A 16739-nucleotide genomic window follows, 5' to 3' on the forward strand; every position below is an offset into this window, starting at 1 on the left:
CTGTTGGGGGGGACCTTACCCTTGCTCTTAATATTTATAAAATTAAACAATGTTTTGAGAATGATCTTCATAGAATCAAAACTCAAACTTTCAAGATGACAGAAAAGATGAGACCTCACATTAATATTACTACCATCATTTGAACACTTAGCAAAGCTAGGTGTTTATTTTCTTTTAATCCACAAAGTAACCCCTTGAGGTACAGAAGGATTAAGTAAATTTTGCCTAATATCTCCTGGCCAACAAGTATTGGAACTGAGATCCACATCCTTAGAATGTGACTCCAGTTAACGCTCTTAACCGTGTTGCCACAACTTATATCTTTATATCCCAAGTGTAAGAACATATCCTTAGGCAAATAATAAAAGTTTACTTTGGACAAATTAACCTGTGATTTTTCAATTTAGCATAGATTCTCTTTTCTGTGAAACTGTACCATTCTGGTTCCCTTTTTTCTTTGACCATGACTTTACCTCAAATGTAGTTAATCTTCTCCTCTTTCTCTACACAGCCTTTCCTCTCATCTGTTTACTCCACATTTTCAACTACCAGCCAACGACACTGGTTCAAATCTAGCATCTCAAGCTCTGACCAGAATCAAAGCCTACATTTCTAACTGTCTAGTGGATCTCTTGTCATACACTAAGAGTGAATAAAAGCAACTTTATCTTCCCTCAGTGAATATGCTTTGCTTCCCTGTTTTTCAATCTCCAGAAATGGAACCCTTGTTGAAAACTCAGTCTCAGGGACTCCTACTTCCTAACTAAACCTTCTTTATAATATCCCTTAAATGCAACCTTTAATAGCCATTCCTACAGACTCCCCCTCTTCCAAGCAGGCCCTTACACTTTCACCTAGGATACTTTATTTCCTAATTCTAACTTCACTTTCTCCATTCCAACTCTCCTCCTATCTGTGTTATTTCCACATTACACACTGTTAAATTAATCTGCACCAAGGAACAAGTGGTTGATTAGCCATAATATACTTTATGATGCCCAATACCAAAAAGCATCCTTACACTTTCAGAATTTTAAATTTAGATTCTGTTACTGCTTAGGTCAAATAAACACAGAAAAGGCTAAAACAAACCAAATCGGCCCAAATCAGAAACTCAACTAAGGCCAATCCTATTATAACTATCTGTCCTGTGGGTCTACAAGTAAAGCAGGATCTATCTTATCCACTGGACAGTGCCCTCTGTTTCCTTGGAATATAACCCACATGTCAAATTTCATTTGGAACTATTCTGGGGGGGCTGAATATTCTGGGGGAAAACAAAGTTATATCCACTTAAAAAAAGTTGAATCCATCATCCTAAGAGTCAAAGGCAAGAGAGCTCATTATAAAGTTACATAGCAATATAAATATAAAATATATGTATATACACATAAAACACAAATGTAAAGTTATATAACAATATACATATAAAACATATATGGACGTGTCTATATATAAAGAGACACACACCCTCTGTGCTATGATGTGAACTCCACCCTCCCTAGGGACGTTGCCTCAACTATCTGATCTCTCTCCTCTGTTTGCACTCTCTTCCTCTACTGGTATGTTCTTCTCATCATAAGTAGGTTCAAAGTCTCTCTTATCTTTAAACAAACAAACAAACAGTCCCATCCTTGTTCAGTTCTGCCTCGTCTTCTCTTTACAGCCAACTTTTCTAGCACCTCCCTCCTCACTCCCGTCAAATGACTGCTTTCTGGCTTCTGCCCAAATCATTTCAGTGAAATTGCTCATGCCAAAGTCACTTATGACCTCTGACTACCAAACCTAACAGAATTTTTCTCTTCTTATCTCACTTGTCCTTTCTGGCTTCCCATATCACTGCCACACAACTTCTTCTGAAAACTCTCCTCTCTTGGCTTTCTGCAATACTACTCTCTCCTGGTTTTCCTCTTGACTCTCTAGCCTCTCTTCCTTAGAATCCTTCATGGGCTCATTTTCCCCTGCTAGCTCCTTAAACTTTAATATAGCCAAAGCTTCCAGGCTTCATCTCACTCTCTTCACTCTATGTTCCCTCCCTGGGTGATACTGAGAGTCTGCAAAGCTTTGTGTCCAACCCAGAGTTTTCTCTCACAGTCCTGATCCAACTGGCTATTAAGCTCTGGGGCTGTCCCACCGGAACCTCGGATTTGCTATATCACAAATGGAACTTATAATCTTTCCCTTAAAGTTCATCTTCCTCTTTATGTCCCCCATCAGCTGTCCCATTACCCAGAACTGAAATGAAGGATCCCCGTAAGGCTCCTTCCTCCCTCGTTTATATCACCTGTCCATGCCCCGTCACTAAACCTCAGCTATAGTTCCCATCAAGATTCTCTCTCTCTACTACTGCTTCAGTCCAAACTTCCCTCTCCATTCCCACTATCACTGCCTTAATTCAGGTTCTCATCAACTGTCACCAAGATGACAACAAAGCCTCCTAACTAGTTTTCTCCTTACCAGTCACTCTTTACATGGTGGCTAAATCTGAAGAAGGTTTTACCCTTCAAGGGCTCCCCCACAGCTGCCAAAATCACATGTGAACTCCTTAGCACACAAATCCCTTCCTGATCGGCCCCTCTGGTCTCTCCAGCATCATCTCCCATTCCCCCCACCCTCTCTCCAGCCAAACTGAGCTGTTATTCTGGCAGCTTCCCACATGTTCTAGTTGTTTCACACCCCTGTGCCTGAGAACACTTAGCAAGTGACACACACAAACCCATAAAACAATACTGTTTATAGTGATATGTATTAGAACCTTTAGAACAGGAACAGGAAGGATATCTCATGATTTTATTATAGTGGTTCCCTGTTGGGGTGGGGGAAGGGGAAATACACCTGGGGGTAAAATAAAGGGCCCTAAACTTGGTTTATAATGTCTTCTCCCTTCCTTCTGATCTTTATAAGAAAAGGTCTGCAATAACTGTCCCAAAATGTTAGCATCATTTAATGTAGACTCATGGGTACTGACATTATTATCAAAACCTTTCTGCATTTAACATTTTTCAAAAAGAATAGAACATAACACACACTCAAATGCCTTTAAAAGAAGGGAAACCTCTAGCTTTTAAACTTTTGTCCTGCTGTGATCATGTGACAGTTTTAAAGGGAGGCAAATTAAAATTTCATGATTTGACAGAAATGCACTGAACTGAGCCAAACATGGAATTGCCAGCCTGCATGTATATCCATAATATAAAATCCATGCAACTGGCATGAGAAAGAAAAATAAGGTCTAATTTGGACCTTTACGACTATACTTTAATATCAAGAAATTTAAAATACAAAATTCTAGAAAGTGAAACATTCAAGGCAAATGACTAATTTAGGTAGCTAAAGACTCAGAGTTTACTGTGTTTAATTTTGTTTATTCTTCCATGACACTCATGCCAAAAGAACTCTGGAAGACAAATTAAGAGACATAATATTTATTGTGTTGCTATGGTTTCCAAATTAACAAATAAAAATCATTACTCAATTTCCTAGCAACTTCCTTTTAGTAGAAAATCTTAGGTACCATTTTTCTTATTAGATTTTTTTTTACAATTATGCTTTTTTTTTTTAAGAGGTGAATTTCTTTTTTTAAAATTAATTAATTAATTTTTGGGGGGAGCTGTGTTGGGTCTTTGTTGCTGCATGTGGGCTTTCTCTAGTTGTGATGAGCGGGGGCTACTCTTTGTTGTGGTGCACGGGCTTCTCACTGCGGGGGCTTCTCACTGCGGTGTCTTCTCTTGCTGTGGAGCACAAGCTCTAGGTGCACAGGCTTCAGTAGTTGTGGAACACAGGCTCAGTAGTTGTGGCTTGTGGGCTCTAGAGCACAGGCTCAGTAGTTGTGGCGCATGGGCTGAGTTGCTCTGCAGCATGTGGGAACTTCCTGGACCGGGGCTCGAACCGGTGTCCCATGCATTGGCAGGTGGATTCTTAACCACTGCATAACCAGGGAAATCCTTTCAATTAGATCTTACAATATAATTTTGTTTAACCATTTTTTTTAAAGCTTTTGGTAGTTGAAAACCAACTATATAAATTTTTCTGAGCATAAACACCAATATGTATTAGATAAAATCTAGGGATTTTAACCCATTTTCTTCTGATGTCAAACAACTATATCTTCCTTTTATTTAGAAAACTTCTGACAGCAAAATATTCTTTTGGAATGAGAGACGGAATTTAAGATTACAGACTTTATTACTGAGGTCTGAATACAACCTAGTAAACAGATAGCACGGGAAGACTGAAACTCTGGCTCAGCAATGACGCATCTAACCGAAGCAGAAATGTAACCCACAGTTGTGGTAGAGATACTGTGTGTGTGTGCTGGAGGTGGCAGTGGGGCTGCTAGTAGCGTCCTTACATTTAGGGTAAGGGTACCGCACTATCTGAATTTTTTCTCCAAATACCTGTAAGTCACGGGGATGGTGAAGATTGTGACAATGAACTTTATACCAAATATTTTTTAGTCACACTGACACAAAACTAAGTCATAGGGCTCAGTAATCTTCCCTTAATTCTGGTTAGAGGGATAAATCAAGGAACAGTGAGATACCGAGAGTAACGCTGGCCATCACAGAGCCCTGGATTTGGGCCCGGGGTGGGGGGGCGTCAGGGAGTGCCCAGCCACATCGCCTACCCTCCTTCACCTTAGTTCCAGTGGGTAGATGGGGAAAAAAAACAGAGAGGTCTGCACTTGACAGGAATTGGCTGCATTCATGTACTAATGCCACTGGAAAGATTCCTAAATGACTAAAAATGACAACTTAGGTCTGCTCTTTCAAAGAATTTGTCTACTAAAAACAGTAAGTACAAAGGGGGAGAATTTTTAAAGAAAACTTTTAACTGGATAGAAATGGAAAGAAAAACATTCATTTTCCATAACCCTGAAAAATTAACTCATATTTCATAATCTTTTATAAATTTTTGTGTACCACCATTGAATGTATTAAAGGCATTTGAAAGGTATTTTAAATAAGAGTAATTCTGCCTCCTGTGGAGTTAATTTTTCAGACAAATCCAATCTGCAGAGAACAACCTGAACCAAACACAAAAGGGTGATCAAAAAAGTGCCAAAGTTAAGAAAGACTTAAGACATGACCTTGAAATCACAGAGTTCTTTAGGGCTCAGCCTGAGGAGTGATTATCCTCAACTCTACACTTTCTTCCTAGACAATCTCATCCACAACTCATGATTTCAATTACTTTCTACATGGGCACAAGTCTCAAATATGTATGTAAAGCCCAGACTTCTCCTTTGACCTCTTGATCCAAATCCCCAAACTGCTTCTTCAAAATCTCCACTTCGATGCCTCACAGGCATGTTAAACACCACACGTCCTAGCATAAATTCATGGTCTTCCCTCCCCATACCTCCTTCCCTCACTAACGTTGCCTACCATCCCCCAGGATGCACAACGCCAGACATCCCCTCTCTGCTACCCATGCACTGCCACTCACGGAGCACCTCCTCCTAACTCTGCACTCCAACCGCCTCTCCCCATCCCTCCTGTCATCACTCTAGGCCAGGCCACCAATGCCTCTGCAAGTCTCATGACTCATCTCTCCTCATCCACTAATGTCTCCTTGTGATATCATCTCCAACCAGCAGGAAAGTCATCCTCTGGAGGCACAAATCTGATCACATCATACCCCTACACAAAACCCTTCAATGTTTTTTCCTTTGCTCTTAGGACACAGACCAAAATCTTATATCAGGGTTCTCACCCTCAGCCCTACTGACATTTGCTGTGGGGACTGTCCTGTGCACTGTAGCATTTTTAGCAACATCCCTGGCCTCTCCCCACACATGCCACTGGCACACCCCTCCCCCTGTTGTGACAGGCAAAAATATCTTCATATACTGCCAACTACCCCCAGCTGGACAAAAATCACTCTCAGTTGAGAACCACTGGCCTGTGTGACCTGGCTCCTGCCTGCCTCTCTGGCTACTCTCCTCCTTGCTGTAGGTGTCAGAGTTAACAGTGATATCACGGGAGGCACAATATTAAGAGTGTAGGAGCCGAAGTGCACATTTCAGCCCGACCCTTTTCTAGCTACGTGGCCTTGCGCAAGTTACCTCAATTCTCCATGCCTTGGATTCATCACGGATAAAATGAGAATAGGAGACCACCCCACAGAGTTATCAAGAGGATTAAATCTGTTTAAAGAACTTAGAATAGTGCCTGGTACATAATAAGAGCTCAGCAAATGTTAGCTGTTGCTGTTGTTACTCCCTGAATTCTCCACACTCTTTCAGCCTCAAAGCTTGTCACACATTCTTCCCTCTGACTGTAAAGCTCCTCCTTGCATCTGACAATTGCTTCCCCTAAATCACTGCATTCCTCCTTCAAAACTCAATTGAAAGGGCGCTTCCTCATGGAAGCCTTCTCAAAGCCCCCAAAATGTCAAGTCCCCCGTCACACACTCTTTAATGAAATCATTTACTGTTCACTCAAAGCACTTAGCACAGTTGTAAATAAATATATTATTATATTTGCTCAATTCTAAGAATGCCACTGGTTGTGATATACACTGACAATCACAGCTTTCAAGACAGAAATTACAATATTAAATGTAGACATTAAATTTGAAGAAAAAAAAGAAGCTGAAAATCAAAGAACAGGTCCATTATGTAATGATTTTTTAGGGTCAATTTTCCCCTCTAGAACCTAAGCTCCAAAAAAGGGAAATGACCATGTTAGACCTGTCCATTCCCTGTCTTTACCTAACACAGCACCTACAGAGAGTAAATGCTCAATAAACATTTACTACATGAATGACATTCAAAATTCACGTTTAAAAAAGAAACCCATTTTATTCTTATTCTTCTTTTTAATCTTTTAAAAAAGTTTTAAATTTTATTTTCTTTATTTTTTTGGCTGCGTTGGGTCTTAGTTGCGGCACGCGGTATCTTCATAGAGGTATGAGGGATCTTTTCCCTGTGGTGCGCGGGCTTCTCTCCAGTTGTGGCGTTCGGGTTTCCTCTCTCTAGTTGTGGCACACAGGCTCCAGGGCGCGTGGGCTCTGTAGTTTGTGACATGCAGGCTCTCTAGTTGAGGCATGTGGGCTTAGTTGCACCGTGGTATCTGGGATCTTAGTTCCTGCACCAGGGATCGAACCCACGCCCCCTGCATTGGAAGGTGGATTCTTTACCATTGGACCACCGGGGAAGCCCCCAAAACTACTTTATTCTTAAATGAAAGATGGTATTACCCATAATTATTACTGATTATGGTAATTCTTTGCATTTAAAAAACTGCTATCCTTGCCAAAAGTTTTCTATCCTTGGTTCGACATGGCCTAAAAATGAATAAATTACTCAAATAAAATAGCTAAATAACTATGAGAAAATCATTAGCTCTATCAAGCTATTATGATTATTATTCCATAAAACAATAACACTGGACAGTATCTTTTAAACTAAGCACAGTTCTTCCCTTTGTATCCTTCTCAGGCTGCTGATCTATAATCAAACCCACAAACTTCTGGTTCTCACTACTCATCATTCCGCCTGGAATCTACCTCTTTAAGCAGCAAAATTATAAAATCCAACCAAGGGTCCATCAATAGATAAATGGATAAACAAAATGTAATATATTCATACGATGGTACATCATTCAGTTATAAAAGAAGGAATTAAGTTATTTATAAGGAAAAAAAAAGAGGAATGAAGTTCTGACACATGCTACAACACAGATGAATCTTGAAGACATTATGCTAAGTGAAAAAAGCCAGACACAAAATGGACAAATATTGTATAATTCCAGTTATATGAAATATCTAGAATTAGACAAATTCATAGGGACATAAAGTAGATTAGAGGTTACCAGGGTCTAAAAGAGGGGGCAATGGAGTTACTACTTAATGGTTACAGAATTTCTGTCTGGGGTGATGAAAGATTTTTTGAAATAGACAGTGATGCTGGTTATAAAACATTGTTAATGTAATTAATGCCAATGAATTATAGACTTCAAAATGGTTAAAATGGCAAATTTTCTTATATATATTTTAACCACAAATTAAAAGTGAATCATGTAAAAACCATTGAATGGTATGCTTCAAATGAGTGAACTATATGTTATGTGAATTATATCTCAATCAAGTTATTTAAAAAAATGAAATCCAAGTTCTAGCAGCTACAAATGTTAAACAGCCATAGTTTCTTTTCTTCCTTATTATTACAGGTAGGTTTGCACACCAAATATGTATACACATAAATTCTGCTCAACGTAAAAGTCTCCAAACATTCCACTTACTAGACTCTAACTCCTATAAAAGATGATCGGTTTCTATGCCTGTCATTGATTCTTTAGATTCAGGAGAGTTGTGCATTATGAGTATGAATTTTCTTTGGGTCCTGAATCTCAAAAGAGATCACAGAATTTTAGAACTGGAAGGGCTTTCAGATCATCAGGTTCAAAAATAAGCAATGTTCTGATGACTTCCATTTGAAGAGATGTGCAAAAAACATGTTTTCTTCATAATTTCAGCTCTACAACAAGGAAAGGAGGAATATTCCAGGTTTCAGTGAGGCCATAGTAAGACTGCTCGCAAACCCTCTAAGAGGCTTCTACTTCTCATAGGAACACTCTTCATAACACTCACCAAACTGACCGTGGTAAGGCGGCATAACTGGCTTTCATCCATCCCTATCTTTCTCCTTTTGCGAGGCTAGCTGCCTAAGGGTCTCCCGGTGCTTTCGGGTAATTTTCACTGAAAGTCAACTCTCCAACTGCATTTCCCCCAAACCTGTGGGACAATCAAGTTAAACAAGCGAGAAAGGTAAGCATCCAGATTTGCCTTCTGATACCCTAGAGAACCTGCTGCTGACCTCCTCCAACACCTGCTCTTATGAGGTCTTCAGAGAGCTGTGACACACATGCTCACCCAGCAAAGCAGCAACATGCCTATTACAGACACGGCGGGAATTCTAGATCCATCCACATTCCTGCCTTCATGGAGCAATCTTCAAACATTTCAACATCTTTTAAAAATGCAAACAGGTTTTACAAGATAAGAATTCTGGAGATGGATGGTGATGATGGTTGCACAACAATGTGACTGTACTTAAGTCCACAGAACTGTACACTTAAAAATGGCTAAAGTGGTAAATTTTATGAGTATTTTACAACAATTTTTAAAGTGCACTCGGTTCCACATTTTAGAATGCAAATTATCCAGATTGCAGAACATATTCATGCCTTTTGTTTCTTTTGCTCCTCATTCCTTCTAGTTGCCTGATTTGGGGCTAACTGAGAAGCATGGATACTTGAGCACACAGTAAGCAGGAGGAAAAAGAGGCTATTTTTCTTTATTTATGGTATGCCTTGTCTACCTCAAAGAACAATTTGAAGTGAGGAAAAGACAAATGAAACTCTTAGATTTAACTTAAAAAAAAGAGAAAGATTAAGCTATTTGTCCTTTTTAATTGTTATGGGGGTTCTGTTAGTTTTTATTCCTAACTTAAGGTAATTGTGTGTGTGTGTGTGTGTGTGTGTGTGTGTGTGTGTGTGTGTGTGTGAAAGGGATGATCCTATCAGAGAAAATAACGATTAGGGACTATCTGTGAATGCCAACCATCTAATGTATGAATGCACAATTAAGAACTGGCTATGAAAATTCGAAAGAGAAAAAAAATCACACGGAATATATGAAAGAATTATTAAGATTGCTAAACTTATTTCCTCTAAAGTTTTACTGCACCACACATTAGGCACTCATCCTGCAAATAAAGTCTTTTTTTAAAAAAACATCTTTATTGGAGTATAACTGCTTTACAATGATAAGTTAGTTTCTGCTTTATAACAAAGTGAATCAGCTATACGTATACATATATCCCCATAGCCCCTCCCTCTTGCATCTCCCTCCTACCCTTCCTATCCCACCCCTCTAGGTGGTCACAAAGCACCGAGCTGATCTCCCTGTGCTATGCGGCTGCTTCCCACTAGCTATCTATCAAATAAAGTCTTGAATCTTAAAAGTAAAAACTAGCCCTTTCATGTTTCAGGTTAAGCTAAGCCTTCTGACCAGGTTATTAAAGTTGGAATATTCATATTCAGAGTTCTGAAGATAGAAATAAAAACTAGAAATACTGGCCTCTTAAGACCTTTTCTAATAATAAAAATAATTATTTTAACTTTAAATATTATAATAAATGGATTAAACTTAGTTATTTCATAGCAAAATAATAATGTACAGGGAGGAAAATAACCTGTAAGTTAAAAAAAACTGACCATCCAGGATGGGATCTTCTAGGTACTTTGGTTCATGGTTCCCATGATTGGTCATCAAAATCCCCTAGGAAGGAGTATGTGTGCGTGTGTCTCTGTGTGTGTGTGTGTGTGTGTGTGTGTGTGTGTATTTAAATACAGATTTATAAGCTCAACCTCATAGATTCAGATTTAACAAGTATGGGGTAACACCTGGAATCTGTACATTGAAAAAGCAACCTGGGAGATTCAGATGATCAACCACGTTTTGGAACACCTATCTTAATAAATGTATTTTTTATAAAAGAAGAATATTTTACTTCTATTCTTACTTTCTATTTCAACTTATTAATAAGCAACAAAATACCCTACTGGAAGCCTAACACTATGGTAAAGTTTACATGCACTACTTACTTTAATTGTCACAGCAGCCCTATAATACAGGAGGCCCATATTATTCCCATTTTACAGATGAGGAAACTGAAGTCCAGAGTAGTTACTTAACAAGATTACTCAACCAGCAACTAGTACAGCCAGAATTCAAAGTCACGGCTTATAACTCTCCAAAAGTCCAGCTCTTCTGGAAGTAGTATGATACAAAAAAATAAACAATGGCTTTAAAAGCTGAATTTGAGTCCCAGTTCTGATACCTTCCAGACATTAATCTCTCAGCTTCATCTGTTTCCTCATCTGTAAATAAGGCTAATAACAATGCCCATCCTACCTAACTCATAAGGTTATTGTGAGAATCAAGATGTGAAAGTGCTTTTAAAATCATGAAAAGCTACAGAAAAACAAAATATTAATGGAGGAGATGGAGAAGACTGAAAACAGCCCAGCACAGTGACACTATGTGTTTGAATCCAAGCTCAACTATTTCTTAGCTGTGTGACCTTAGGGAAGTTACTTATCTTTTCTATGCAATGATTTCTTCATCTGTAAAATGGAGAATATAACAGAACCCATTTCAGAATTTTGTGGAGAGTAAATAAACTAATTCATTTAAAATGCTTAGAATAGTATTTGTCACATAGTAAGCACTCAACTGTTGGATGCTAGAATGCTACCCAATTTTGTAAATGAAGCATCACATCCAAAAAAAGAGTTCAAGTACTCAGTGACAGTACAAAAAGAGCCTAAAACATACTGGCATTTTCTCCCCTTATAGAAATGTGGGTATGTAAATCCCTCCAATTTTGGAAGCAAACGTTTTGAGTAGTTTCAATTTTCAACTAAAACTACGTGGCTTCCAAAATACTTCATTTGGGTAAATACTTAAGACCATTGTAAAGTGTCATCCACTACTTCATTTAAAAATATCTTTTATCTTTTTATCTAAAAATATCTCACTGGGCTTCCCTGGTAGCGCAGTGGCTGAGAATCCGCCTGCCAATGCAGGGGACACGGGTTCGTGCCCCGGTCCGGGAGGATCCCACATGCCGCGGAGCGGCTGGGCCCGTGAGCCATGGCCGCTGAGCCTGCGTGTCCGGAGCCTGCGCTCCACAACGGGAGAGGCCACAACAGTGAGAGGCCCGTATACCGGGGGGAAAAAAAAAAAAAAATCTCACTGATTTTTTAAAAGTAATTTTGTTAAAGTATTATCACAGTTTTGTCATCAGTTTTTAGATAACTTTCCTCTGCTTCAAATATCCTCCTACAAAATTTGACTTCTAATTCAAAAGCTGAGTAGCTTATAAAAGGAAAAACGTATAGTGAGCTAGATCCAAAAAAAGACTGTGTAACATGTCAAAAGGAAACAGCACTAGTCCTAAATGAGTTATTTACTAAGAGTAACAAAGAGGAAGTGATGAGGGAATAATTCTCACCCAAAGAATACAATTTTAAAATGCTCTAAGCAATTCTTGTACCAGGTTAGTAGTATATGGTCAGGTCTGCAGCTGCAGATTAGAGGCTGAAACAAAGTTGGTTCCTCACTAAGAAATCACAGCTGGGAGTTATCTTAAATTTTCAATATGCAACAGGAAATGCTGCCAGAGATTTGACAGGTGACACCCCTTTCCTTTTTTCTGAGTTGTCAACAAACCAAAACAAAAATGCTCCAGAAGCTCTATTACTAGCTAAAAGTTAGACATAAAAATTCCACTGCAATTATTCAAAAAACAGCTAAGACACTGAATCTGAGCAGACACCAAATAAGGATTATTTCTGTTAACATTTATACAGTGCCTCCTGGAATATATTAACTGTAGAGCCCAATGAGCATTTTTGTAATATAGTTATCATATCTCCAACATTCTAATTACCTTAAGTTTCAATAATGAAGATTAATTATAAATTTCAAAACATTAGGACAAATACCTGGCAGTCAACTAATCCACAAAAATAAAATGAAAAATTAATTTTAAATGAGTTGAATAAATATCCAAGTAAACAGACAGTAACTGTATTTTACTCTAATACAGTATTTTAGAGGGCATATTTAACATCTTATTTATAGTAAACATTCTGAAACTAGCTCAATGAATGAATGTCTGTATATATCTCCAACCCCCACCCAGAATTTTTATAACATTCTCATCTGTACAACTCAGTGTTGAGAGGGGTCTTCCAGACATACCTCTCTGGCAATGCTACTCAAAGCTTCATCTTCTGCAGAAAATCGGTCTTTCACAGGTGTCCTTTTCCTTCCAGAACCAGGAGTCCCCATCTTGTCTTAATAGTCTTTTAACTGTGAAAAGTGACTTCACTGTTTTCAGCCTTGAAATAAAAAGAAACAATAATTTAGGATGCTTCTCTTTATGCACTTTTAATGCTCATTTACACTTTTAACAAAGAGAAATAATATTTATATATTTATGTATAAATTAAAGAAATTAGTCACCACTTTGTCCTCCACTATCAATTTATTTCAATAAATTTTAGAATATTTAAATTTATACTAATTACTAAACCTCCTAACTCTTTTTACCATGCTAAACACAGAATGTATTACCATATTAGCCTCAGAAAACTGCAAAGAGCAGTAATTCTACTTAACAGGTTAAAGTTACTACAGCTATTTCTAAAATCTATTTCCATTCGAAAGTCAAAAACATTTCAGAAAAGTCATTCAGCCTAAAACTTTGAGAGCACATATTCAAGAAATTTTAATATAGAGCCTTAAAGCTACAAAGGTAAGTTTGCTTTTAGTGTAATTCAAGAAACAATTCCACTTAAACCATTACTACATCAAAAAACCCACAAAAAACAAAAAACAAATGAAGGTTTATTATTCTGCAATTAGCAATAACCACACCCTCTAGGCAACAAATTCTGAGTGCCTGCTGTTGCCAGGTAGGTACTATGGGAGGTGCCAAAGATACTCTGATGAACAAAACAGCGATGACATAGGCCAACAACTAAGAATAGATCTATGGGTCTATTTTTATTGTTATTATTATAAGATAGATATATTTTTACAAGAGAGAAGAAAAATTCATCTGCCAGGATTAAATAACAAGGATGATAAAGACCATCTAAGCTTTCTAACACGTGGTATATGAAATTAAAAATACTCCTGAGAATGCATCCCAATTTATATGACCTCCTTCTCTCCTACACACATTCCTGAGAAGTACTACTCATTTCGTGAAATATCCATTAACTTAATTTTTTTCCCTAGCTTTATCAAAACAGACTGGCGAAATTTCATTACACAGTGAGTCACAAAGAAAATCTCAAGTTAAGTTTATCCTAATAGTATGAACTATATGAAAAGTACAAGTGACTTTAATGCATTGGAATTTACTTGATTCAAGCAAAATAAAACAGAACCACTTCATCAATCCATTCTTCCAAAAAAGTTCTCTCCAGTGAAAATTCAGGCCATTCCCATCTTAGCTGACACCATTTTTATTCCCACATAGCTGACTTGTATATTTGTCAATCAGAATGAAGACTGAAGACAGTTTATCATCCTGCTATAGAAAATATATCTGATACAAGAAAAGGATTCATTTAAATGGAAATGGAAGAAAAAAAGAATGTATATGTGAAAGCAGCAGCGGATAACTTCTAGCCACAAATCAAGACAATTTCTGGAAAGCACAGAGGAGTTTTTTCAGAAGTCTCCCATAATCCTTATCTTCAGCATCATTTTAAAAATCATTCACTTATTTAATAGTAATGCTCTACAAATATTAGTCACCCACTGAGAAAAAAAGCAGCATGCAACACAAAGTTCCTTTTCAGACTGGAGTGACAATTTAGCTGATGCACTGTGGTATCATCCAATATTTGTCCTTCAGCCAACTTTCCAAGGACTCACTAAAAGACATTTCACAGAAGCAGGCATTTCACAAAAACAGCCATTTTCTAATTCCAGACACACAAGAATAATTACAGAAGAAAGATTTGGCTGGAAGTGTAGCAAAAGCTTAACAGCAGTTTTGTTATGAGGACGAAATTATGGATGCATTTTTTTTCTTGTTGATTCTTTAAAATTTCAATAGCATTTTAAAGAAAAAGGGAAAAAGAGATGCATTTAAATATAAAAACATTCATATCAAAGAATAAACTGGCCCCAAAGTGGATCACACCCAAATTAGGCTCAATATACTACACAGCTGGGACAAGCAATCTGAAGCCACTGCTGGTGGTGCTTGCTTGAATGTAGGATTTCTTTCTCCTCTTTCCCTGTAATCCAATTTCCATCTTTCTCAACTAACACTGTCTTAGACCTTAGAGCTGCCAGGATATTCCTAGCACGCAGATTTACATAAAGAATGATCTTTTCTTAAAAACGCCTAAAAAACAAAACTGTTTCAACAAGCTCCAGGCTCCACCCTGAGAGAAAGATGACCTGAGAGAAAGATGACAGTGAAAGGGACAGAGGCACAGGCTAATAAGCAGGAAATGGGAACTTCCCATCTGCCTTCCTTATCCTCCGTGTCCTATCTACAAGGGTACCCATGTGTTTACGTGCATGACTGGCCAGGTCCTGTCACCTTTTTCAATTGCACATGAGGCAGATAGAGCATTACCTATTTCAAAAAACAATCTAGTGCTTTTGAAAAAAATTATATTATTTGTATTCTATAAGCAGACACACTTACTAACATCAGAAAAATCTAGTTTTCAGCTCCTATGCAACTACCTTCTAACAACTCCAGAACATTCTACACCAGTGATGGGGGAAACCTTAAAAGAAATAAGATTTCTGGCACAGTTGACAGAAAACTACTTTTCAACAAAATGACAAAATTAAAAGGTACAGACTCAAAGGTGACCTCAAATAAATTAGTTCTGGTTTCTGATTCTAAAGGACTTTCAGTAAGTTTCTATTCCAAGGAGGTTTTCTCAAGAACACTTTTCATCTGGAGCCATGTTAATTTCTTCCAGCTTTTCCTTAGTGCTATCAACTAAACCAAGAGCTAAACCTTTACATCCACTAACAAGAACAAAACTGACTGTTTTTTGTTAAGTCCTTTACCCAATGTCAAGCTGATTTTCTCCAGATGGTTTTGTCATTAAGTATTTGTCTACCTAAAGGAAAAGAAAGGATGTTGTGGAATATAAACCTTCCAAAACAGGTATATCAATTAGGCTTTGTCTTCTCCAATAAGCTTCTCACGTAATACATTTCTGAAAAATAGGCATTTTGCCACATTAAGTGGCATTTCAATCATGATATTGTTCACTCTTGTGAGAACAGAATATCAGTGTGCCATACTCTAAATATAGCACACTTAGATAGTTCTGTCTGGATCCTGATGGTTGTGGTTGGCTTATATCTAAATATTTCATCATAGAGAATTCAAAATATTGGCATAAGTCTTCGCATCAGCATTGTCATTACAGTTGACCTTAGTCTGTACAATAAGACATTTGTTAGTTATTCATAAGCAAATCTAAGGATCCAGAATAGCACCTGAACTAAAGAATTAGTGTGATTGTAGCTGTTGCCGTTAGACAAGATTTAAAGCGAGAGGATCTGAGTTCAATTGGTTGTATGACCAACTGCTGCTTTGTCCTTCCCACTGCCTGTGCCTTGCTTTCTTCATCCAGAGAGCAGAAATAACAACTGTCCCAACTACCTAACACGGCTAATGTGAGGCTCAAATGAGTTAAGATAAATGGAAGCACTTAAAAGACCACAAAGCACTCCAGAAATGTTCAAAGTGTCTTGAATTAACTAGCTCTTTTACATATTTATCTTATGAAGCTGACAAAAGGGCCAGCCTAGCCTTTCCTTAAAATTTCATATTTTTAACTAAATAAAAATATCCTCAAATTATTTATTCCAGCATACATCATGTGATATCATTGGCCATACTAAGAATTTTTGGTGAAGCATGGAACAATATGGAAAAAATAAAAACACTTTTAACTATGCTGTAGCACATTTACATAATAAAAACAAAAATAGGAAGAAAGTTTTACGGTACTTTGTGGTATTCAAAGTCTTTTCTGGAAAATCCAAATGAACACACAAGTTTTGGTAGTATGGCCTTATAATGCTCTTAGTGCTAGTCCTCTCATTAGAACTTACTAGAACACAACTGACTTAGAAGCAAAGATAGAGGTCATTAAATGGTACAC

General features: G+C 37.7%; 1 protein-coding gene across 38 annotated transcripts in view; it reads right to left on the bottom strand.

Moving 5' to 3' along the window:
• Positions 1 to 16739, bottom strand: part of LRRFIP2 (LRR binding FLII interacting protein 2) — a 122505-nt gene that overhangs the window by 88567 nt on the left and 17199 nt on the right. For 35 of the 38 annotated variants that reach the window (XM_067005734.1, XM_059077338.2, XM_059077329.2 and 32 more), the window contains one exon: positions 12778 to 12917. In XM_067005734.1, coding sequence (XP_066861835.1) covers positions 12778 to 12867 — 90 coding nt within the window. In that variant the 5' untranslated portion in view covers positions 12868 to 12917. Of the gene's footprint in view, positions 1 to 8595; positions 8740 to 12777; positions 12918 to 16739 lie in introns of all 38 variants that reach the window. The other 3 variants (XM_067005708.1, XM_067005709.1, XM_067005710.1) reach the window with 1 other exon arrangement.

This window comes from Kogia breviceps, chromosome 10, assembly GCF_026419965.1.
Source record: "Kogia breviceps isolate mKogBre1 chromosome 10, mKogBre1 haplotype 1, whole genome shotgun sequence".
Lineage (NCBI taxonomy): Eukaryota > Metazoa > Chordata > Mammalia > Artiodactyla > Physeteridae > Kogia > Kogia breviceps.